At 38.7% G+C, this 24684-nt stretch overlaps 1 protein-coding gene across 4 annotated transcripts; it reads right to left on the bottom strand.

Annotated features, from left to right (window-relative positions):
• Positions 1-1052: 1052 nt before the first annotated feature.
• On the bottom strand, positions 1053-21095 carry nr1h4 (nuclear receptor subfamily 1, group H, member 4). Of its 4 annotated transcripts, none has more exons than XM_041796595.1 (10): positions 20950-21095; positions 20067-20248; positions 14645-15022; positions 8856-8996; positions 7637-7803; positions 7444-7542; positions 6110-6209; positions 5611-5757; positions 1850-1963; positions 1053-1721 (listed from the first exon to the last, which is right to left on the bottom strand). In XM_041796595.1, exons 2-10 carry the CDS (start codon positions 20161-20163, stop codon positions 1483-1485), a joined length of 1482 nt encoding a protein of 493 aa, XP_041652529.1. In that variant the 5' UTR covers positions 20164-20248; positions 20950-21095; the 3' UTR covers positions 1053-1482. The 4 variants fall into 4 exon arrangements, with proteins under 4 accessions (XP_041652529.1, XP_041652530.1, XP_041652531.1 ...); XM_041796596.1 differs by having other exon boundaries at positions 7637-7779; XM_041796597.1 differs by lacking the exons at positions 20067-20248; positions 20950-21095 and adding an exon at positions 17793-17997.
• Positions 21096-24684: the final 3589 nt, after the last annotated feature.

Genomic DNA, 24684 nt, shown 5'->3' with positions numbered 1-24684 from the left:
ATTTTTCTTTTGTTGCTGTCTGTGGCATGATCGCTCAAGGGTAAAAAAAGTTTATCTGAAACACCTGATTTGTCTCGGCCCATATTTTTCAAGGATGTTATTTCAGCTATGTTTATATCTGCAATAAAAAATGTGTAGCTGCTGTTACAGATTTTCATGACTCTGACAAAGCTTGGTTTTCAAATCATTCAGTTTAAGGTTCTGGCCTGTGAATCAGAAAGTCAACTGTTCAAACCCTGTTACAGACCAAACTGTGGTGGGTGGTGTTAATGTGGTTGCAGAAGAGGTGCAGGTTCAATTCCTGGGCACTACTGAGGTGCCATTGAGCAGGTAACCAAACCTCAGGGGTGCCTCCTGTGTGCAACCCCCTATGACATGTCTCCATCAGTGCATGTCTGTTAGTACTGTTTGTGTGTATTATAGGCCCAGATCCTAAAATGGTATGCTTCTCAATTACAGAGTGTAAAGCGTTCCCCCAAGGGATTAATACATAAGCTAAATAATGACAATAATCATTATTATTGAACAGAGGGTAAGTTTGTTTGGAGACTAACCTGCTTTTATTTTGAAAAAAAGAGGAACGTTGGGTAGATGGAAGATCAAGACATGAGCTCAACAGCAAAACAGATGAACTTAAGGTAAATTAAGAAGGACATAAGGTAACAGTTTAAGAGGAAATATATGATAACACAAGGTGCAGATGACTTTTTACTTGTCCACTGAGCTGTATGTGAGTTTTTGGGTTTTTAATAGTTTTATAATCTTACATCACTGTGGCTAAAGGGAGATGTTGCAGTGACAACGTAACATGGAAAAATGCAATCAAAATTACTGTGTTCAGATTTTGTGCTCCTAAAATGTGGAATAATTTTCAACACAGTCTGAAGAGTACGCTCTGCCTCTCACCCAATGACAGCTGGGATCAGCTCCAGCTCCCTGTGTCCATGAACAGGACAAGTGGTAGACAACAGATAATGGATGGATAGTTATAGGAACAGAAAATGATTAAGAATGCTTCAACATTAATTTATCTTATTATTTATTAAGGCAGAACATAAAGCTTTCGCAAATTTACAGCTGGTAAATTTATAACATGTAAGTGCTAATAGTTTATCAAATAAAAAACAAGAGAATCCATCATTAAGCTCCATAATATTTTAACTTTTCAGCTTTTATGAGTGCCAGCTTTTGAAAAAGTTCCAGTGTTTTTTTTTTTTTTACTTATGCAGGGAATTCAGGATGCTCTACATGTTGTACAACAGGAAAACAATAAGATATCACAGGTCTCCACCCTGAGACAAGTCTCAGGAATCACAGTAGATATAAAATCCATGAGTAGAATAAACAGTCATTACCAATGCCATCAAGGGCAGTTGGCATGGATGAAAAGAGCTGGTCCATATCTTCACATCTTGTAAAAATCTGTCCTTTACTTGAAACTGTTGTGATGTCATCCCATGCCACCACCTTCTTTGCTCTGAATCACTGCACATCCCAGATCTCACAGAGCAGTGGGGTAAATTTGTGGTCATTTGTTCTCCAAGATGTGAGCATCTCTGCATGGTAGTGGTTAAGTGATCTCAGCTCCGTCAGGCGGCCCAGGAGACGAGCAAAGTACTGCGGCTCCTGTGGGTGCTGCAGGACACACAGCTTCCTCAGCAGGTCCAGCATGGTCTCCTGAAGCCTCTCCACAGACTCCTGATCCTTCACGTAAGGCCGATCTGGAGACATATTAGGATGAAGATACACAAAGGTTACAAAATATCTAAAGTTCCTTTTTTTTCCTTTTTTACAGGAGAAAGAAACAATTGAAACAGTTTCCTTTGACATAAAGGTGTTAATGTCTCACCTGGTGTCAGGATGGTTATAGTGGTAAGCAGAGCCTGTTCCTCTTGCACCATGTGGAGTTCACCAATGCTTTTGTAAAAGTTGAACATGGGTGTAATGAATTCTTCTGATATGCCTGCACACACAAATTCAACTTTAAAATGATACACAACATGATAAGAAAAAGCCAAGTACAGGGTGATGATCAGTAATCGATTTAAAAAAAAAAGTGTACTATTTTAAGCATGCAAGCACTACAACTAAAATGCCCCTTAAAACTCACATGGTCTTAAATGCCCTTTAAGCACTGACTTTGTTTATAATTATTACAGGTAAATAACTACAACCTTGCAAAAGTATCCCATTCTGTCTGCATTAATGCTACACATCTGTGATATAAGTTGCTATGTTTGTTGATAGATATGTGTCTCAGGCAATCAGACTAAAAGTTTAAATGAAGTTACTGCATTAACATGGTCTTAGATCAGACAAAAAACTAGTCAACTGATAAATTCAAGGGAAATTTTGTTCTCAAATCTGTTTTTTCATTGTATGGCCAATTCCAAAGTGATATTATAATAAATCCTGATAACTTGGAAATATGTTAGCATTTTAGTAGTACTGTTTCTATCACCTTAGTCTGGGAAAATTAAATGAGTTTTTGATCAGAAACCCAAATAAGGGCTCTGGTAAATACTGTACAGGTTTAGAGATTTTATAGTGGGGTTTTTTTTGTTCTTTTTCCTTTAATGACAAAACACATCAGGTTGCATGCTGGCTGAGCGGTTAGCGCTGTTGCCTCACAGTAATAAGGTTCCTGGTTTGATTCCTAGTCTAACAGGGCCCTTCTGTGTAGAGTTTGGATGTTTCGCACTGCATATATGGATTCTTCCTCCCAAAGACATGCTCATTAGGTTGACTGGTGACTCTAAATTGCCTGGAGATGTGAGTATGACTGTTTGTTTGCCTGTATATTTCAAGGTTGAGCAGTATAGATAGCATATCTTTATAAAGTGCCCCATTTATGAGTTTTGGATCTTTTTAATATCTTATAAAGGGCATGAGCTAACAACTGACTAAGTGGGACTGTACAACCTTTTGAGTGTGTTAAATGTCATCATCCAAACATGCAAACTCTTCTAGCACTCGTCCTTTCACTTGGTTTGGGCTTCGCCCTGAAACTTTGCAATATATTAATCACAGTAAGATTTGTTTGTTTTTATGTATTTATCATTGTTACAGTAGAGGTAAGGACATGAAATAAAGGTTGGAAGCTTGGTGTTGACAAACATTTGATTAAGTTGTAGTTTCATTATAGTCTAACATTAGCTTTTAACTCCAATCATGAAAGGAGTGATCATTTATGAAGATAATTTTGATGAACCAAACATGTAAGTGTCCAATTTTCTTTATTATTTTCAGCAATAATTCAGAAACCTTTAGGGGGAAAAAAGCACAGTTTTTTTTTCTCAGTGGAGCCCGCTAACCTTTAGGATGACCTGAAAAAATACATCATTTCTGCATTTCAGGTTTAAATATCCCATGCTCTTCCAGGTGCTACAAACAACAATATTATCAAACATCCACTATAATATATGTATATTTACCACAATCATTTCGACGCCCAATATCAAACTGACTTTTAAAAAATTGCCAAAAAATGCTTTCTCTTCAATTGTATGCAGAAGGTGTGAGTTTATATAATGCAAATGTGATGAGCTGCTTGGATGAATGAATGAGTAATGACAGGCAGTGCAGCACAACAAACAGTTAAACTGCAAAAATATGGCCAAGAAGTTGTGTGGGTTTATCTGGCTAAATAAAGAAATAAAACACAGGAGCAGAAAGAAGTAGAAAAAGCTGTCTGACATTACAGCGTACTTAACTGAAGTATTGATCATCCATACCCATTTAATTTCAGTAAATTAATTATTTACAAAGATTTAGAGGTTGGTTGATTGTTACAAATACCAAAATAAATGTTGTTAGATAAGTTACCATGATTTGACTTTGCTTGTCTATAAATCTCACTGCAAAATAAATTATAATGACAGATAAACAATAAGTTTTTACAGGGATAAGAGATAAATGTGAGCAAAGATAAAACTGAACACAGTGTTGTATAATTTAACATAGTTGACAAAACTCATGCTTTAAAATGCAAAGAACTGCAGGGTAAAAACCACAATGAGTCAAAATACAGTTGATCATCCTGAAAACTCAATGATTTAAACATTCACTAGGGTCTATAAGCTGAGCTGTCACGAAGAAACAAATGCATATTCCTCCAAACAACTGATCAGTGGTGCAGCTAGAGAAACATACAATCATGTGCTGTCAGGGCATTTCCTTTGGCCTGGCCTTTTATAACTCTAGTAATACACCCAGAGAACAAGAGCAGTTTTCGGGCCCTTGGGGCATCTAAAGCACCACCATGGGCTTGTTGCAACACTACTACCTAGGCCATGCTCGACACATCCACCCCTTACTTCACCATAACGGTGGGGACTTGCTTATTTTTTTAACACATCCCGAGCACAACCTGGGTTGTGTCAATCCTCCATCCCAATGATGCCGTTAGGCAGTTTTACTCGTCAAATCAGGCCTTACAGCCTCAATTTTTGGCCCCAACATGCCAAAAAGTTCTGCACAGTACACCATGTACTGTATTATACTACATTGCAAAATACAAAGTGTCTGCTGAAGAGAGCAATAAATTGGAAAATGTCTAAATACAGCATAAACATAACCTGACACAGTTTTTTTGTCATTGTATATACAGCTGAATCACACAGTCTTATTCAGTATCCTTACTTCTGTGCAGGCACTCCCATCGGTTTTTTATTAAAGGGTCTGAGCTCACCGCCGTTTCCTGCTAATACAAGTTTTATTGTCTAGAACCTCATACAACCCTGTTTATAAATGGTTCATACCTCCAAGACACTATTAAATTAAAAATGGACAGAGATTGCCTTTTTTTCTAGATGATTTTTAATGTTTACTTTCAGCTTTCTCTCTGCAGGTCCTTATTTTGTCCCTCTTCAAACTGGCTGAGGGTGTCTGTCTGCCTTGACAAATCATCAAGCATTCAGAAATGCCAAAGGGGCCTTAGAGGGAGTGAATTGGACAAAAGCACTCCTGATGTTTAGATAAGAAACAATAGTTTCTTCAGACAGCTCTGCTCACTTATTCTCCCAGACTGGCCCTCAGTGGGAATATCTCAACCATTCACAGCAGAGCTGCACCCAGGGACTGCCGCTGTCTGTCTAAATGTCCAGCTTGGTTGACACACTGACACCTCACATTAATATCAATGATTTTAAAAACACCAGGCAGAAAAAGACTTGATATGTGTGGGTAAATGTGAGGTAAAGGCTTTCCATTGCAAACACATGATGTATGTATAACATATACGTTTGTGTGTTTTTATTAAATATAACAGTATAGACCTGAGCTTGCCTTTAATGCTCCCTCTTACCTGTCTGTATGCTTAAAGTGAAACTGTACCCAGTCAGGGTGAGTATACATGTAACAAACACCCAGCCGGGATCAACAGGTCAGCACGCATCTCCCAGCTGCATCACACAGATCAGGTGGATCAATAATTAAAGGAGGGTCTGACTAGAGCTGGCTGCTCAGCTGCACACTCTAACCGCGCGCTGATAGGGATTACTTTGAGAAGGTCTTACATGTTGCTTCAAACTTAATAAATTGTATGGTGGCATCTTGAGTTTTGATTGAAGCTTCTGTATCTGAGGACGGTGTGTTACATTTCTAACTCACCACTCTTGCGTATCCTCTCCTCCAAAACTTCAGTTTGTCCGCTGGGCATCTTTCTACTGAAAACCTGTGCTGAGCGCAGAAACATGGCCTCCACAGCCGAACCCTTCAACAGAGCGATCTGATCCTCACGGTCCAGAGAAAGAAAGCCTGCCAGAGACATCACACCCATCACTCAGCTGCCTTTCTATTAATATTAGTGTGTTAGTAGGGTGTGCTATGATCTCTATGCTCTTATTGTATCCTTTAAGATTAAAAAAAAAACCAAGAAAACAAAAACTAAAGATATTTTTTAAAACTAGCAGTAAATATATAAGGAGTAATTTATAATCATACTAACAAAAAATACCTGAAATACTTTTGTAAATTAAGAAAACAATATCTGGATTATTTTTCTAAAACAATAGCAAGCAACATCTGTAATATATTCAGTAGAATTAGCAAACCAATTCTGGGTTATCTTCATAAAACCAGCAAACAAATAACAAACCAGAAAACATACCTGGAATATTTTTGGTAAACTCCACCAGTACTTGAACCTGACTTGTTGCCATTTCCGTCAACAGGAGAAAGTTTTCATCAGCACTGTACTGCTCCTGTAGCTGGAGGTGATATAACAGTGAACATCACTTTCTGATGTGAGCTCTTTAATCTTATTAATTTTACCGTTGGACACCAGTGATCTATTAAGTTATAGTGCAAAGTCCACACTAAACCCTACACTGTAACTTTAGTCATCTCAACAACTAAAGTGTAGCATCCAAATGATCGAAAAACTACCACAAAAATGATATTTTAATTTTATTAGACCAATCACTGTTAAGCATTTTTCTCAATGCATTGTTTGTTATGGTGTTGAATTACATGCCTCTGAAAAGAGTCATGGCTGAAAATAAGTTCCATTCACATCCAGGCTCAATTTTAGTTACACTTAACTCCAATTTTAGTTCAGAAGTTCCACATCTGTAGCATACTTCTATGTGAATCCAAACATCAACACAAGACATTGTAAAAACCCCAGGCTGTTTTGTTATTAAATGAGAAGTACATTTTACATGTTGTGCTTTTAGGTGAGGGGGCACATAAAATATTGACCCTTGTGCTCAGATTTGTGAGAATCTGTGGATGAACTGTTCTAGGACATCAGTTTTAAATGCCTAGAATGCCATAATTTTATATAGCAAACATTCCAAGATGTTCACGGTTAAATGTTCATGGATTTTTATTTCTTAAGCTTCAGTGTCTTTTCTATCCAAAAAAAAGCTACAAAAAACTATTTGCATTAAATTTTAACTGTGCACACTATGATGATAAAGAAGAGAGATAAATATGTTTATGTTCAGCATTAGTCAGTCAGTTAGCATTTTTACTTATTGATTTTTTAGGCCAAAGTCTAATGCTGACAATGTGGCATATGCTTGAAACACCTTCATCTAGTTGACTGTGCTGATCAGGTGCAACTTTTGTAATTTGGAGGCCCAAGGTAAAGACCAATGAAAGGCCCCATCTTCATTTCGTATAAAAAATTACAACCTGTGAACAACCACCTTTATTCAAAACATATATTAACCACTGAAAGTAATTTTAGACATACACCCCATGTTTGATGCACAAGGCCAGAGGCAACAGCCTACTTTTGCCAGATAGTAAAATTGCCTATGGTGCTGACAAGTTAGGTTGTACATACTCCTAAAAACGGTCTAAAAAAAAGGAAATTACATTCAAAGTAGGCTAACGCTGACCTTATGTTAGGCTATAGCTACCCATTTTAGTATTTTTTTAAATAGAGTAAACCTGTATAAGGCAAACCTTTAGGTACTATCAATTGAAACATACCAGTTTTTTCGCCATATCTTGAGGGATTTGATGTTTGTTGTAAGCATCAACGATGACTTTCATGAGTGTCTGCTGCTCTTTGGTGATTTCAACTTTCTCCTTGAGACAAAAAGGAAACAGAAATGTGTTTTTTTGTTATATAGAATCAGGGAATCAAAAAATACAAATAAATAGATAACACAAAAGAGGCTACCTTTGATAGTTTGGTGGTTGATGTGACCTGTTTGCTGTCTGTGTTGTCTGCCCCCTCTGTCTCGTCTCCGGTCGACGGTCCCGGGGAGGCCTTTGTGTTCTTTCGCAGCCTTTTGGACTTGCACTGGATCTCTGTCAGCAGGCCTGCCAGCGGTGATGAAGGCTTCACTATGTGTGTTAAATACCTGACAGCTCTTTATTCAACAGCATTTGGACATTAACATCATGATTTATCATGTGGATATATTCAAGTAAAGAGAGAAAAATACAATTAGAAATGTAACACCATATGTCATACCAACTGTGAAGTACTGAGTCTATTTTCTGAGTGCCTGCTTTACTTCTGCTACTAAATTATTATCTCTATATCCTCTTATGGTAAAATTTTCTGATAATAACTCACTCGGCTAGTAATGTAGGCATGTACAGCCTTGTAAGTGCATTTTATCAGTAGTTGACTTTATAATGTTAATATAAAAGGGTGAGAGAATTAGTGGATTTAAAAACAATAATAAGATAGCCTCTTTACAGCCAGTACAGACACAAACACTTTAACAAATGACAATAAACGGGGGAGCAAGCACAGATATGAGACAGAAATCTCCACATCATGACCAAAAAAAAGTCCAATTTGTTAAGCTCTTGTTGCACTAGTGGGTACAGTCATGAATGCCTGGCTGCTACCCTGCAATATTCATCACAACTTCCCTGCACTATTTATGAGCAACACGAGTCCAATCCATCCTACTACTCTTTTCAGTGACAGCTCTTAATAGACCTGTGAACCAGTAATCCTCCAGGGACTACAGAAGTCCACATTTAAAGACTGTTTTAACACTGAGTTGCTATATTAACATAGCCTCATGTTTAGGATACCTTAAGGCCTATAACTTTCATGCTAATTTCTTATATAACAAGGGAGGCTCTGAAAAGTGTTAATTGTTCCTAAACTGAGTTTACAGAGCCCATTAACCTGCTTCTACTCCTGTAAGAGTAACAAAAGCTTTGAGCTCTATTGTGTGATATGTGACATTCAATCCCTCAGTAAAATTGAACCGGCTGTGTCAGAATGGAAAATGAGGGCTCCCCACGACAGCCTCTCTAAAGGAAACACAGTGCAGTGTGTAGAGGTTTAAAATGATACCAGACGTAATTCTTCGATTCCTACATCGCCTACGTTTCTGACATTAAGCAGGAAAAAGGGTGTCAGGGATACTCACATTCAGCCAGCATGCCCATCTCCTTGCACTTTCTTAGTCGACACTCCTGGCATTTTCTGCGCATATACATGTCCATCTCGCAGTTTCCGCCACTCTTGCATTTGTACACTGCATTCTTTGTAATGCTTCGTCTGAAGAAACCTACAAGTGATCGAGAAAATTAAGCACTATCAGTAGCAAGGCACGGATGTTCTACCTAATGTTGCAAATGTGGACTGGGAAGTACATCAACATAATGCAGACACTGTAATTCACTCGGTAATTACACAAATAATTCTAATTACTATGTGTTTATGCTGCTGTTTTACCAAATCTCCCTCTTAATCATTTTTTCAAATAAAATTAATGGCAGCCATGTTTAAAAGTTATTTTGCAGACTGGCTCTATGAAAACACGTTTTATAAATACGATGCAATTTTAAAACCCTAGTAAGATTTTCTTTAAACCATATAACATACAGTACGTACATATATTCAGTACATTGTGGAGAGTTGGTATTTTGACGCTGCAGGTCTCACACATTTACAGCACAGTCATATACTGATAGTGGATGCTGCTATGTAAACTGTCCAGTCCATTGTTGCTTGCTAATCCCATGATTAGCATTCACAGTGTCTATTAAACATATTCACCCCTTGGATGTTGATTTTGTTGATTTTATAAATCGCACTTTTTTTTTTACATAATAGAACAAAACAAATAATTCTCTGTTATGTCTAAGGAAGAAACAGATCTTTACAAAGTAATGTCAATCAAATAAAAATATGTAATGTAAAATAGGTGACTGCATACATATTCACCCCCTTTAAGTCAGTATTTAGTAGATCCATCTTTGGCTACAATCACAGAACTGAGTCTGTGTGAACCGTATCCATCTGGACACTACAGCTTTCCTCCAATCTTCTTTGCAAAACTGCTCAAGTTCTGTCAGGTTGCATGAAAATTGGGCGTGTACAGCCCATTGTGGCCTTTTGAAGGCCAGCCACAAATTCTCTATTGGATTGAGTTCTGGGTTTTGACTCAAGCCCCGTCCACACAGAGACGAAAACGAGATATTGCCATTTCGTTTTCGTTTTGAATCATTTCAGTAAATATCCGCATAAACACAGAACCACTGAAATGACTGAAAACGCTGTGGTGCATATGCCAAGCCTGTATGTGGCACTGTAACGCTGCCACAGAAATGCACCAAAGGAGAAGAAGAAGATCACAGAAAACTGACACAAACTTTCTTCTAGTTGCCCTTCTGGTTGTTCTCTGCCTTGGATTTAAGAACATATGGTGTATGTGTGTCGTGATGGTGGTAAAGGAGCATCAGATTTTGCTATAAAAGCCATAACAAGCTCAGTAGCTTCTGCAGCACCAAAACAACACTGTAGTCCACCATTATTGTTTTGGCCGGACCCGCGCAGGCGCCTTAAGAGAGCTACACTATGTGTGACGTAATCGATTCAAGAAAGATGCAGATAACTGTCCACACGGAGATGAAACGGTAGTCGTCTACATACTTATGCACTCTGGGACCCGTTTTCAAAAATTATCGTTTACAGTCACCCGAAACTCCATTTCCGTGTGGATAAAACGCTGGTATGACGCCTGAAGTTGTTTCCGTGTGGACAGGGCCTCAGTCACTCCAGAATATTCACCTTGTTGTCTTTAAACCATTTCTGTGTAGCTTTGGCTGTATGCTCCTAGTCAGTGTCTTGCTGGAAAATAAATCTTCTCCCAAGCTGTAGTTCTCTTGCAGACTAAATAAGGTTGTCCTCCTGGATTTTTCTGGAGGACATTCTTTATAAGCCTTCCAGGGCCGGCTGCCAAGAAAGCATCTCCACAGCATGATGCTGCCACTACTGTGCTTCACAGTGGGGATGGTGTGTTTGTGGTAATGTACAGTGTCTGGTGTCCACCAAACGTAACGTCTTCTCTGATGGCCAAAAAGCCCCATTTTGGTCTCACTAGGCCAAAGAATTTCTCCCACTTTACCACAGAGTTTCCCATGTGCTTTTGGTAACACCTAGACCAGATTTAATATGAGTTTTCTTCAAAAGTGGATTTCTCTTTGCTCCTTCAGAGTATGTATATGTGTTTTGGTGGCCTGTCTCACTAGTGTCCTCTTACACAGTCACTCAGTTTATAAGGATGGCCTGAACTAGGCAGTTTACACATGTGCCATATTCCCTCCATTTCTTTATAATGTAACTTTGAACTCCAGGGGATGTTTTTAGACTTTTCAGTCACCTTTTCTCTGAATTGCTTGGAGTGATCTTTTGTCTTCATGGTGTAATGGTAGCCAGGAATACTGATTAACCAGCAACTGGACCTTGAGAGACATTCACTGCACAGGTGATCTCCATTGCACTTATTGTGAAACTACCTGCACCAACTGGCTGGAACACTGTTGAATAAGTCAGTCACTTAAAAGGGGGTAAATGTTTATGCAGTAACTTAATTTACCTTACATATTTTTATTTAATTGATATTACTTTGTAGAAATCTGGGTTGATTTTGACGTTAAAGAAGTTTTTTGTATTTTTTTCTGTAAAAAAAAAAAACAAGGCCATTTTTAACAGCTTTTCTCCATAAATATGTGAAATTCCTCCATGAAATGAAAACATTGGTTTAGTAAATATCCTTTATGCAGTGCAGTTTTTTTATTGGACAGAGTCCTCAATTCAAAACAAGATGTAAGCAGCAGAGGTGAGTGGAGCAGAGCAATCTGTCTCTACTTGTCATCTTTTGTTATTATTTTGATTGAGATGTCCCAGATGGCTGACTGTGACTGTGAGTTTAAGTTAGAAAATTTCATTCTTTTACATTGTGTTACTTTTATAGCTCTAAAATACACATCAAGCAGTGTTTGTTACAAAAATGCAACGTAGCCTAATATCAGCATGAATCCATGTGGTGTTCACTGTGGTCAGTGTTAAAGTAGTCTGCAATGAAGAGGTCATCAGGTTCAAGTGAAAAATTTTTGGAAATGTTTTGGATTTTTGTGCATGTGTGAAAACAGCTCATGAGACGCCTATGATAAATGGCAAAAGGTGGAGGCAGGAGGAGAAAAACACAACCCTTCTCCACACACATCATTAGTTTTGTCCCTGTTACATAGATTATAAATATTTTATAGATTATGCAGCAGCTTTTTTAAACAGTAAGAATAAATGACAAGGCGATGAAGCCTTGATAAACACATTGTTCATATAATGTCAGAGGGAGATCACAGCTGGCAATGATCCAGACAGAGAGAACAACAGAGCAAAGCAGCAAAGCACACACACGTAGAATAACTTAGGAACAGTTATTAGACATTCTGACAGAGGACTCTGAGCAGAATGACAGGCATTAGCGTAACGCAGCTCGGGTTGCTCCTGCATTGTGCAGCAGAAAGCCGAGAGGGAACCCAATCTGGCAGCTCCACCGGGTAGACCTGAGCCCTTTCTCAGTCCAATGGCAGGACGGAGCAGCTGCCTCTCTACTGACATTGTCAGCCACACAGTGTGGAATTACAGTCAAACACATTCAACCTGCAGTTTGGCAGGAATCACAACATATTCACCATGTAATAAAAACATGGGGAGGAGCTGCTGGAGGCTGTGACTCTGCAGCCATAAAGTGAATCACTTTTATATGGAGGAGGGCTATAAAGTTACAGTAACAGTAATGTAGTGGTGATAACTATCAAGACCAATTGAAAACTTTTTGTCCAACAGATGTAGCAGCAAATCAGATTCCTAAAGTGAAACCTGCCCCCCTTTCTCTTGTTGCCTATTAAGTACCAACAATGGTCTTACATTCATAACAAATGAAATATACTCATGTATTAAACACTCCTAGCTGCATTAGCCTTTATCTGTTTCTGAAATCATTCTTAAAAAAACAAAAAAAAAGCATTTAATCACATTTGCCTGATCACAAACTATCACTGAGAAAAGATGATTATTAACTGCAGTAGCTTCTCTCCACATCCAGGTCCAGGTCTTGGCCTGAGGGGGCATGGTCCCACTGACATGATTGGCCAAAGCATTTCCCTCAACTTTGATTGGCTATCAGACTGATGCAGGAAGTTCTTGGGACTTCTGTATATTCAAGTGCACAGTTCAATGGAGTTTCAGTTATAGCACATTTAGGCCATTTAGTTGGACTACTCTCTTTGTCCTTGTATAAAAGCAGCAGGAGTGAGTTAAATATTTGTACAAACATAACCTGAGACAAAATATTTACATTTTATTTAGCATTTATCTTTTTTTGTCATTAACTTGGAATTTCAATGCTTTGCTTCAAACACACCAACATCACCCAGAAAAGTGTTTGTGGGGTAAAAAGGTACAGTTAACAGGCCACTGCCCATTAATTACTATGTTTTAATCAGGTATCTGCTAAGGTTAGCTTGTTGCTGTAAGACAACTTGTGCTCCGCTGAAAGACGATTAAAATCATTGAAGAAGGCGTCCGGAAATATCTGATGAGACCACATGCTAATGCTAGCTAAACTTCTGCCTCTGATAGGCTACTACCACCAAACTCGTCTTTACAACAATGGTCTGTTAAGCCTTTAAAGCCACATAGCAAACAAGTTAGCATGCAACAAACTACATGTATGACAGCAGTGAGCTGTCATACACTTCTACACATTTATGACGTTAATCTTTGGGTCAAAGTCTGGTGCTAGGTCTGTGGAACATCTTCTAAATGCTTGGGAAAGTTTTGGGCCAACTGAGGTGCATACATGCAAGAGAAAAACCAACCCAACACACATCATCCAGGTGTGTTAGCCTATCTTTGACTGAGTACAATATCAGTCAGATTAGGATGTTCATATGTAGTAAAAAGTCCAGTTTTAGTCGCAACCGAGTTTCATTAGTCAATACTTTATACAGTGACTTTTAAATCAGCATCTTTTCTTATAGTCCTTAGAAAATAAAGCACAGCCAACAACTCCAGACGCCAATGAGAGAAGTCATCAATGATGCACCATGTTGTGCAGAACATTTTTTATATATATATTTTTGCAAAGGCTGTGAATTCTACTCCATTTACCACAGCCTCCCACAATAACAGTTTAAAGACGTCATTTAAAAGTAAACTTTTGGAAAGATGTTACCATTTGGACTAAAAGGAAAAGCCTGAACACAGCAAATTCTGAATTTTATGCAGAATCTTTGACTAGACATGCATGAAATTGTTATTAGTAGATACAAAATGCTATTTGCTATTTTCCGAATGTATATCTATAAACTTCAGACAATCTCGCTTAAATCAATGCTCCTCTGAGCCATCAGTCAATAAATAAATAAATTAATTAACTGATTAAAACTGAGACTAAAAATCTGGACATATCCCTGTTTCTGGAACAATGCTCCACCATGTGTTTCCATGTTTTTGTAAGCAATCCAGTTTCTTTAAAGAGTTAAGTTTCCCTAAGGCCAAAACTCACAAGTTTTCAGCAGAAAATCACATCGATCATTGAGAAAATTTCTACAAAGGATTTTTTTTTTAGCATATTGCCATTCACTTCCAATGCAACATTTTTAGGCATAATAAATAAGAACTACTCAGAGATATTCAGTATTCCCTCTGATGGTCTTGCATGCCTTCATAGTTCATATAAAGGAATCAGTTTCAACTCAGCTTGTTTCATAGCTAGCAAAAAAAAAAAAGTTCCTCACAGGAGATTTAAATCATTCAGCCGTCATCAGTGCAGGCCAGAATGCAAGAACAGAAGGGTGTTTAAAAAACGATTTAACTGTTTTGAAATGTAAAGTGGCATTGCTGTAGTGTATCACCTCTCACCTTTACATCCCTCACAGGTGAGAGCGTTATAGTGGTATCCAGAGGCCTTATCCCCACATACCACACACAGTTCCTCTCCTTTGATCCGCCCCATCTGTGACATGTGCCGAGTCCTCTTACACACGACTGGCACTGAAGCAGACGTCTCCTCCATCTCAGCATCATAGCCGACCTCCAGAGGTCCTTTTCTCAGTTCATATATCCCCGTTTGTGAGTACCATTCATCTCCATTATACTGAGGGTAGTAGTTCTGACTGGAGTAATATGTTGTGGAGGGCATGGCTGACTCCATGGAGGGGTACTGCATGCTGGGAAAGCTGGTGAAGGGTAAGATGTCAGGATCCTGCAGGAGAGGACTGCTCTGTTCTGCCAGAATATCTAAAATAAATAAACAAATAAGAAGTCATAAAAGAGACTTTTCAAAAAGACATATATCGGTCATAAAAGCCCAAATTAGACAATTTCTGGCACCTCTAATGCCTCTAGTTTATCAGTATACCAGAGGGTGATATTAATCAGAACATTTTTTTAAAATGTAGCTACTAACCTCATATTCAACAGTTTGACTGTTAAAAAGGAAATACCACATTTTTTGTCAGGTAAGACCTGCCAAAATTAAGGGGAGCTGTACATATTTATTTGTTGCCAACTTGGTAGGCCTAAGATCTGTAACATGGACAAGAAATATGCAAAAGGAATCATAAAAATGATATAAAGTTGGCAATAAAGAACTATGTGATAAAGTCAAAGTGCCTTCTAAAGCTTAAGACATCTCACAAATAAAAATAAGAGTTTAAGGACAATTTGTAGCCTTAAATTTCAAAAGTCCAATTCCATGTCAAATACATTTTCAGAATTTCTTTCCTACTGTATTTAATAAGATTTAAGTCTGCGATACGATTTGATGCTTGGCTAATTAGAAAGAAGTGCACTGTTCAAGACCAGACAGCTACTGAAGGCCCAAGAGGTCGATCATGTGAAGAAAGCCTGTGTGACTGAGGTGAAGTGAGCAGAGAGGTCTAGATCAGGACTAACCTGACACGCCAGGTTGCTTGGAAAATCTTCCACAGGCATTTGGGAAAGGGCAGAGCCTTTGGAAAAAAAAACTCTGAGGGTTATTGGATGAATGTTCTGTCCGTCACATCTTTATGGGCCAATCAGAGCAACAAAACACGTGACATCGTAGCCCCAATCCGAGGTGCGCCCCAACCATCCACACTAATGTCTACCACTATAATTGTGCCGGCATCCTCTCACTGCTTGCATATGTCACGACTTTGCCGTGCCTGAAAGTACTGCCCGTCGTTGCTGATTGGTCCTGTCACTTTCTAACCGGGCTCAAACGGTTCAGATGGGAGCTTTGCAAGATGGATTCGCCAGTGAGAAACACGGAAACAGGCGTATCCATCTGCTTTGCAAGGTTAGATCAGGACCAGATTGATTTCAGAATTAACCAAGCTACCACCAGCCATCAGCACAACCAACCAGCCAAGGACTACACAGACGGAAGACTTGATCAGCACTAATGTACAGAAAACAAAACTGCTGGGTCTCGATGGCTTGTACCTTGTAAAAAGTGGATCAGCAGGAAAATAGGTTGGGAACTGCTGCTGTAGAAAATACCACGGATGAACTGGCAAGGGACAGAGTTGAACTGAAGTCGCGACCACGATGGATGAAGTATGTAGTTAACAGCTTGCCAAATTACCTGAGTTACTGTGAAGTCATGTTTGACCTTGTGAGTTTTGGCGAGACTCTCCTAGTTGGTGATAAAATCTGTTAGTGTGTGCTGGGCTGATCCTCTCGTTCAATGCCACAGACTGCAGAAACAAAACTGTAAAAACAGTGATTTGTCCCCATGTGGGGGGTCCCTCACACTTTAAAGTATCAGCTAAGTGTGGAGCAGGCTTTGGTTCGTAACTGTTCTTGGTAATTTACATTCACAAACAATAGATGAACTGGAGGTACAGTGACTTTGACCTTTGACCTACAATATCCAGTCAGATTATCCTAGCACCAGCAGTTATGTTTACATGGACCACATATAATTAGAATAAATGCCTGATCTGCTTAAAAGTGCTTCTTATAAACTTGGAATAAAATTCTTCAATCTGGCTCATTTGGAAAGAAATTTGATTCCACTCAAGAGGGGCGGAGTATGCGGACTGTCGTTTGATTTGTGTCCATGAAAACACTCAATCTGGTCGTGTGATTTTTTGCTTCCGGTGTGTGTCTGCCTTACATGACATGATGTCTTTCCGCTTCTTTTTTTCCAGAACGGACAGAAACATGGCAGGAGTTAAACAAAACAAGAGACGAGATTTTTATATGGAACTTGAAAAAGCAAAGAATTGTTGATCAGATAATATTAGGTACAGACAGGAGAGAGAAGAACAATCCTGTGGAAAGGAGCTGAATAAACAAGTGGTCTGAAGGTGTATAGTGACAGAGTTTTTCTTTCTACAAAGTCTCTTTTATGGCAAATTTTCTGTATATTTGACCGGTGGGACAGTACTGCATATGTCAGAGCAGTTTTATTCAGCTCAAATGCATGATGCATGAGCACACACATCTGAATCTGATTGCATCTTTTAGCATCCATGTGAACAGAAAAGCTTAAATCTACGATCAGAATAAATTGAACAACCTCGAAAAACTGTCTGTAAGATTATCACTATAGCTGGTATTCATTCTGTAACTTAAAGAAAATAATATCAACAAAAAATGATTGCTTATTAGAAACAGTCTAATCCTGTCTTGAAAAATTCCTTGAATTGTAATCTAACATCACATATTTGTCTCAGTCCTCTATAATCATTGATCGCTTTATTCTGATCAGTAAACTGTTCAGCTTCTCCACAGGAGCTTGTGAGAACAGTAAACTGGCTCAGCTGTAGTTGGCAACACACAACACATATTATAAACCCATAAATGATTAACAGCTGGCCTTCACAGAGCACACTGTGCCTTTCAGATCGACATGTAACTCCACTCCAAACAAGCTGGCAGTCCATGCTTTATGTGACATTTTATTTAAAACAAAAAAGTGAAAGGTTAAAGGCTATGTACAGTCTATTTTTAGGATGCCTCAGTAGTAAAACAAAATCTATTCTTTCAACACACAGTATCACTCCAGTATAACACTGACCTCTTGAAGACTTTGTCTGGACCATGGCCATCTCCGTGTGACCTGTCACACAAATTACTCACAGATTTTACTCTCAGATCCCAACAGCCGGGTGCTCTTTGGTGATCACTCCTTTCTTCATATTTTACTGACAAACCGTCTTCCATTCATTTCTCTTAAAAAATGTCCTCTAAAGACGTGAGAAAAGCAGATCAAACTCTGAGCTATAATGGCTGTTGCTTAAGAAATCCCAGGAGGAGCAAAGGTTGTCAGAGCTACTCATTAACTACACAGTCACATTTCTTTACATCATTACAAGTAGCTGGCTAATGTGCAAAAGTCATTACCAGATCTGGGCAGCGCCCCCTCTGCTACTGTGTGCTGTGGCTCGAGGCTGAGAACACAAAAGTGCTGTGACTGGTCCATGCTATTATTTCTTTAAAATTCAAGTCACTTTTACAGAGGAGGGAGAAAAAACAGAAATATGTACTGTTGCCTAGAATTTGAGAGAGGTCTGGCTGCAGACTGTACATCTATGGCTGTCACTGTCAAAGAAGGATCATCTGAGATGCCTTACATCTCAGAACAGAAATACACGCTAAAACTTCTGGAATAAAATCAGATTAAACTCTCATTAAGGGTTAGGGTAAGGGTTTAGGTAGGAGTTAGAATACTCAAAGTTAAACGTTTATAACCACACCTGATTAAGCTAATTTAACTAATAAGTTAAGCTCTATTAAATAGATTAAGCTAATAAAAACAGAAAGCATAGCTTACATAGCACTGTTAGCGACATAAGCTACATAAATAAAATAGCCAAAGTAGCTATGCAGCTAATATAGCTAAAGCTAAGCTCACAAAGCAGCTAAATAAGCTACGTATCTAAGCAGCTAAGTTAGCTTTAACTATGTTCGCTCAAGCTCATGTTTCTAAAGCTAACTTGACTATAGATAATGTAGCTGCATAGTTACAGGAAGCGCAGCCAAAAACTACATAGATACGTCATCTAGGTAGCTCATTTTAGCTATGTTTGCTAAAGCTTACATTGCTAAAACTAACAGCTGTAGATAACATAGCTATGTAGCTAACATAGATTCGTAGTTAACACAGCTACGTAGCTAAAGCTAGGTTCACAAAGCAGCTATTTAAGCTATATAGATATATCATCTAGGTAGCTAAGTTAGCTTTACCTACATTTTCTATAGCTCACATTGCTAAAGCTAACGTAGCTACATTGTCTTATGTTATAACCTTCAATCCAGGATTAGACATCTAACCTTTTATTTTTTTACAAAATGTTTCTTAATCTGTAATGTTTGCGTGTGGTTATTTCATGAATGTTACTGCCTGACTTTGTCAATGAATAAAGTTGAATTTGAAAAAAATCTGTAACTGAAATTTTGGCCCTTCCTTTCTGAAATATACAGCACCTCAGATCTGTGAGAGAGCATGGTCTGCAGCCAGACCCCTCTCAGTTAGCTATTATAAACAAGCTGTACATGAAGCACAAACAAAAACTGAAAAAAAAGACTGTGGAAGTTGTTCTTCCATAAACATTTACTGTCTACTGTGACAATTCATAGAGTGCATGCTCTGCAGTCCTCAAGACACAACGAGACACTAGATGCAGGGTTGCCAGGTCTGTGTGACAAAACCAGCCCAATGGTCGGTCAAAACGAGCCCAAAACCAAGCCCAGTGCTGAAATTCAAAATAAGCCAGTAAAACCCCTACCACACCACATATATAGCTTGCGTGTGCACAGGCATACTGCTTCTCTGTGTCTGGTGTGTATGTGTGTGTGCCATGTTCCATGTTTTCCTGCTTTTCTGCTGGTTGATTTAGTTGTATTTGAGTGTAAATAAAGCAGTTTTTTCTGCTATGGATATTGAATACACATACACAAGGAATAAAAAATGGATCTGCTCAACTCAAGAACAAAAAAAATCTACCTGCGACAGTACGTAAAAAGTATCCCAATTTCACTAGAAAAATGAGGACCTGGCAACCACAACTAGGTGGTAAAAAATTAAACATCTGAGCACATTGGATCGTCCTTAGCAAACTTCACAGCACAGGAAAGTCTGACAAAATAATGCTCAAGACTACCAAAAAAAACAGACTTTGTTTTGCCATAAATAGTCCAGTCTTGGTGAGTACCCAGCTTTCAGTAGTGCATGCAAAAAACCACCCAAACATCACATCACTGTGAACATGTAAGCCTGCTACAGCTAGCATTTAGCTCTTTATTATGTGTGATTCTCCTGCAGTCCTGTATGATTTCTCTGTGAACTTACCGAACAAGTGGGAGCTTTCTGAGATGGAGAATTCATCGCTGGGTGGGATCTCCAGCTGTCCCACCACATTGATGTCGGGGCCCACCCACTCATTCATTCAGGAGGGTCTTTGGACACCAACTCAGAAAACAAAGGCAGGGCAGGGCAAAGTGGTTGTAATGATGGTCAGTCTTTGTTTAGCCCTGTTAAAAGCAAAAACAGGTGAGAGATGTGGTGGTCATGATGAGTTTATTTAACAAACTTTGACAGGTTTGCTGGACTTTCTGAAACCTGCATCTGTTGTAATAAAACATGCCAGTGAGCCTCTGCATCCACAAATGTTAAGGTTTTTTCCCCCAGCACAGAGGAGACTCAGTAGATGCCTGCAGGCAGCTGTGAGTGGAAGGTGAGGCTGCATTAAGGCCTGACTGAGAGCCTTTATAAAAGCTTTAATATTTTATACATTCTATCAAATAGATTTCAAGTTCATGTTGTACCCTACAGGATGTGTTTCCAGATCAGTGTTCCCTTCCTTTAATGTTATTTTACACAAAAGGAATTAAATTCAATTCCATCAAATGCAGCTGATTTTAAAACACAATCAATCCTTGCATTTAAAAACAGACACCTTTTTTTTGTCACATTCAGACAGCAACTTCTGGTCTCAAGGCCACAAAACTGTCACATATGAAACAGTACTCTATGAACTCCCTCACTCTTTCAATTAACCCAGTGTAATTTCCCCAGAGGTCCAAATGCAACCCACGCTGACTCCTAAAAACCGTCAGTCCACTCCTGCAGCCCACACATCAGCAGAGCATACCTCAGACGTGGTGGCACACCACGGACTCATAGAAGTCACCCGTACGCCACTGAGAAAATGAAATAGTGGTGTAGAGCTTACCTTTCCCTCACCAGCAGATCTATAATTCCTCAATGAGAACCTTTCTTTCAGCCTCGTTTTGTTATCCACATAGGGAGCTAAAGCGAAATCAATGTAATGAACATTAAACTACTTGTGTCTGTGCTCCAGTGAAAGCATGTGTGACCATTGAGGTCAGGGAGAAATGGATGGTGGTTATTAATTAAACTGTCCATCCCTGTCCATGTCACCCCCCCCCCCCCCAAGCCTCCCTCCCAAAAAATCCCTCTTTATCTCATCACGAGAAGAGGCTGCCTCATGAATTGTCAGGCAGAGTGGAGATCGTACTCCCACACGCAAACATCACACATGGAGCAAACATGCCATCATGAGCAAAAAGCTTTAAGTTTATTTTGTTATTTAGATATAAATATTTCCTTCTTTCCTAAATAATATTTGGACAATATTAAATTTCTACAATATTTTTCACAAGTATAAAATTAAGTGAGGAACATCTGGTTTGTGATAAATTTGGCGCACCTGGTGGACAATTCAACCTTTCAGTTTATCAGGCATCTGTGACAGTTGTTGTGTGTCCTTGAACCGGTCGAACCTTTCTATTATGTCAGTGCCATTCGCAGTGCCAATATACACCAGATTTGTTTGTACAGGCACTTTCCAATCTTTGCGTACCTGTGTTTTCAAAGAAAAGCAAACCCCACGCTTAAAATCCAGATTTCCCTGTCTTTAGAATCCTTAATTTGTCCAAAAACAGGATTGATAGTTTAATCATTGACAGGCTGTTGCTCCATCCAAAGAGGCCCTTCTGAGTCAACAGACGGTCTCTCTGGAATAAACAGAACCTTTGCCATTGGCTGCCGGCTGTTTGTCCACTAACTGGTCTGTGTGGAAGAGCATGTGGGGAAAGAGATGGCAGCAAAGGCCTATGGGAAGAGACAAACACAACACTTTATGTATTTATTAGCTAAATGTACATCAGAATCCCTTATGAGTGTTTAATGGCTTTAATTTGAATCAGTTTTTGATGACATGTTGTGTTCTGTTACTGCATGCATGCATGCAGGTCACCTATGAAAGTGACTTTTCCAAAACCCTAAAATTCAAGTCCCAAACCTACAATTTTTCTCAACAATAGAGGACAAAAAAATATTAGAAGTTACAAAAACAATAAGGCTAACCACACAAAGAGACAATTTCAACGTGTATTTGAATATTTGAAAACAGATGAACATCCTTGGACCATCCTTTTTTAATTGCAGTTTTGTTGAAGCGAGTCAGACTCTGGTGAGGAATATCCTGTCCACTGATTATCTCCAGCAGTGAAAATGGAGCAGGCGTTTAAATACAGATAAGACAGAGGATGTTTACCACAGTGTGATGGGAAACAGGGCCGCCTTTGGAAGATTTTAACATGTCCAATTTAAGCCTCATAACATAAACAAGCAGAATGAGGGACATGCTTGATATGAAGCGTTTACAGAAGAATTAAAACCGTCTTTCTAACAGCATCATTTTGATCACTGAAATTATGATAAGAGCCAGAGAGATGGACAAGAATAGTGACTTTCTTTTATGATGACTCATTTTTTGTCTTTTTAGCCAAGCTAGCAGCAATGCTGTTATGGCAGCTGATCAACCCATTTCATCAAAAAGAAGTATTTCTTTAATCCCAAAAGGGCCACTTTGGGGATTTCTTTCATGCATTACTGGGGTAGTTATGTCCCAATTCAGGGGGTGCATCCATGAAAGGACCCTTGCAGTCTGTGCTGAGCTGAAATAAAATATTGTGGTCTAACAGTACAGCCCCATGGAACAAGCCCAAGCGGTGATCAGCCGAGCGTCATGCTTCTTCCATCTCACATGGCAACTATCTTTTTTTTCTAACTGAGGTGTCATTTATTTAAAACTGAACTCCAGGGGCACAGGTAGCATAGTAGTTTGAGGTGCACCTGTGTATGCGGCCGGTGGCACTTTCCTGCAAGTCTCTCCCCAGCTCTATCGACCCTGTTTCTGATTCTATCCACTGTCAATAAAAGCATAAAAGCCCAAAAGTAAATAAATGTATAAAAAACTCAACTCCATCAGGTATTACTACTGAAAAGTAAAACATTACATATTCGTGGTCAAACTTCTCATACTGAGAGTGAAAAGATGTTTAAAAGTTCTGACACCTTCCCCGAGCTCCCAAAATGCTTTGGGTGTAGCATGTGTGTGTTTGAGATGCAAGTCGGAACTTTTCATACAGCTTTTCTCCTTCATCACGAAAAACGAATTCTAAATTGTGAACATTAGTTTACCTTTTTGTAAAGACAATGAATTGAGAACATTTTTGTTATTGAAAAGACTCCTCAATTCAAGATTTTGTAAGTTGACACTTTGCACATTTTCTGACTGTGCTGAAAATAGACCCCGAGCAGAGAGGAGGGAGTGGTGCTTCTGGGACGCACTGGAGATGGACTGGAGCCGTGCAGTGGATTGCTCAGATTTGCAAGAGATGGAGCGATTTGCTCTGCAGTAAATTTCACAAGCGGATCATAAGGCAGGTGTAGAAATTGAAAATGGAGGTGACACTGTGCAGGCATGATTAAGACAGCCTGGTATTCTGTCTTTTTTTTAACATGCAACAATTTTGGATGGAAAAAAAACAGACTGAGTGTGCAAAGGCTTTTATAAATGGAAAAGCCTATGACTTGCCATTATGACATAATTTGTCTAAGAATACATTGTCTGAAGGATGCCTCCCCTGAAATGGGACTTAGCCATAGTCCGTAGAGGTTAAAGCTTACTAACAGCTGGCATTAGAGTGGACTAAATCAATTTATTCATGCACTGTGTATCCTTAGTTCCAATTTTTCAGGTAGGATTTTCCTCCAGTCTTTTTGTCAAATGTACAAATGTTAGCATGCTAACAAGCTGAACTAAGAAGGTCAACACTGAAAACAACTCTACAATGCCACCATGCAAACTTTCTTTTTCCCTTTTTTTAAACACATAATCACATGAAATAGTTCCCTCATGCATGACTCAATAATTTTGAACTGTCAAGCTCTTCAAGGATTTTATGTCTCTGAAACAATCTTCATACATTATAGAAATGTGTTTTATAACATCCTCCTTATGTTCTAGTAAAGTGCCGCTAAATCAATGGTCTCTCAAACAAAAACATAAATATTAAATATTGAAAATCATATTTTGCCTCTTTAGCATCAATGATAAAGAGTTAGAGAAAAAGTGAAAGAGTGAAGAGTGAAACATTACAGTACTGCTTTTTAGAAACAAACTTTGTCTCCAGTTATGAAACACTAAAAAACTGAAAAAAATACACAAGGAAAGCAGCTGCACAAAATGCATGATGGAGTTATGCAAGACTTTGTTTTGTCCTCTTGTGCTGCTTGGATGGAGAGTGGTTACTTGAATACATTAAATAAAAACCGGCTCAGACCTGGGGAGCGAGCTTAACAATGAGAGTGTGCTAGCAACAGCAAATACATAAAAGCAAAAACAGAAAGAAAACAAATTAAGGCTCATTACATTAACACTATGGTCTGCTGTAAACCCCATTAATACATTCAACAAGCATACCTCTTTTTCACATTGCATAGCTGACACTAAACATAAAACTTTTCACAAGGTGCAAAGTAAGCTACATAAAGTTCAGTCAACGTTTTGCTTGCAATGATTTCTTTATTAACCTTGGTCTGTTGTTAAGTTTCCATCAAAGGATGAATTCTAGTCTACAGTATGTGTCAGTGAAGA

The sequence above is a fragment of the Cheilinus undulatus genome, linkage group 9 (assembly GCF_018320785.1).
Source record: "Cheilinus undulatus linkage group 9, ASM1832078v1, whole genome shotgun sequence".
Lineage (NCBI taxonomy): Eukaryota > Metazoa > Chordata > Actinopteri > Labriformes > Labridae > Cheilinus > Cheilinus undulatus.
Note: the sequence above shows the minus strand (reverse complement) of the source record. Positions and strands in the feature narration are given on the sequence as shown.

What these genes read in the sequence shown, in the direction of transcription:
- nr1h4 (XM_041796595.1), bottom strand. Translation starts at nt 20,163, where the DNA reads ATGAATGAGTGGGTGGGCCCCGACATCAATGTGGTGGGACAGCTGGAG. An exon ending in CACCTGTGAGGGATGTAAAG is followed by an intron (nt 8,997 to 14,644) that starts GTGAGAGGTGAT and finishes GATCACTTGTAG; the next exon opens with GTTTCTTCAGACGAAGCATT. An exon ending in GATGGGCATGCTGGCTGAAT is followed by an intron (nt 7,804 to 8,855) that starts GTGAGTATCCCT and finishes TAACACACATAG; the next exon opens with TGAAGCCTTCATCACCGCTG.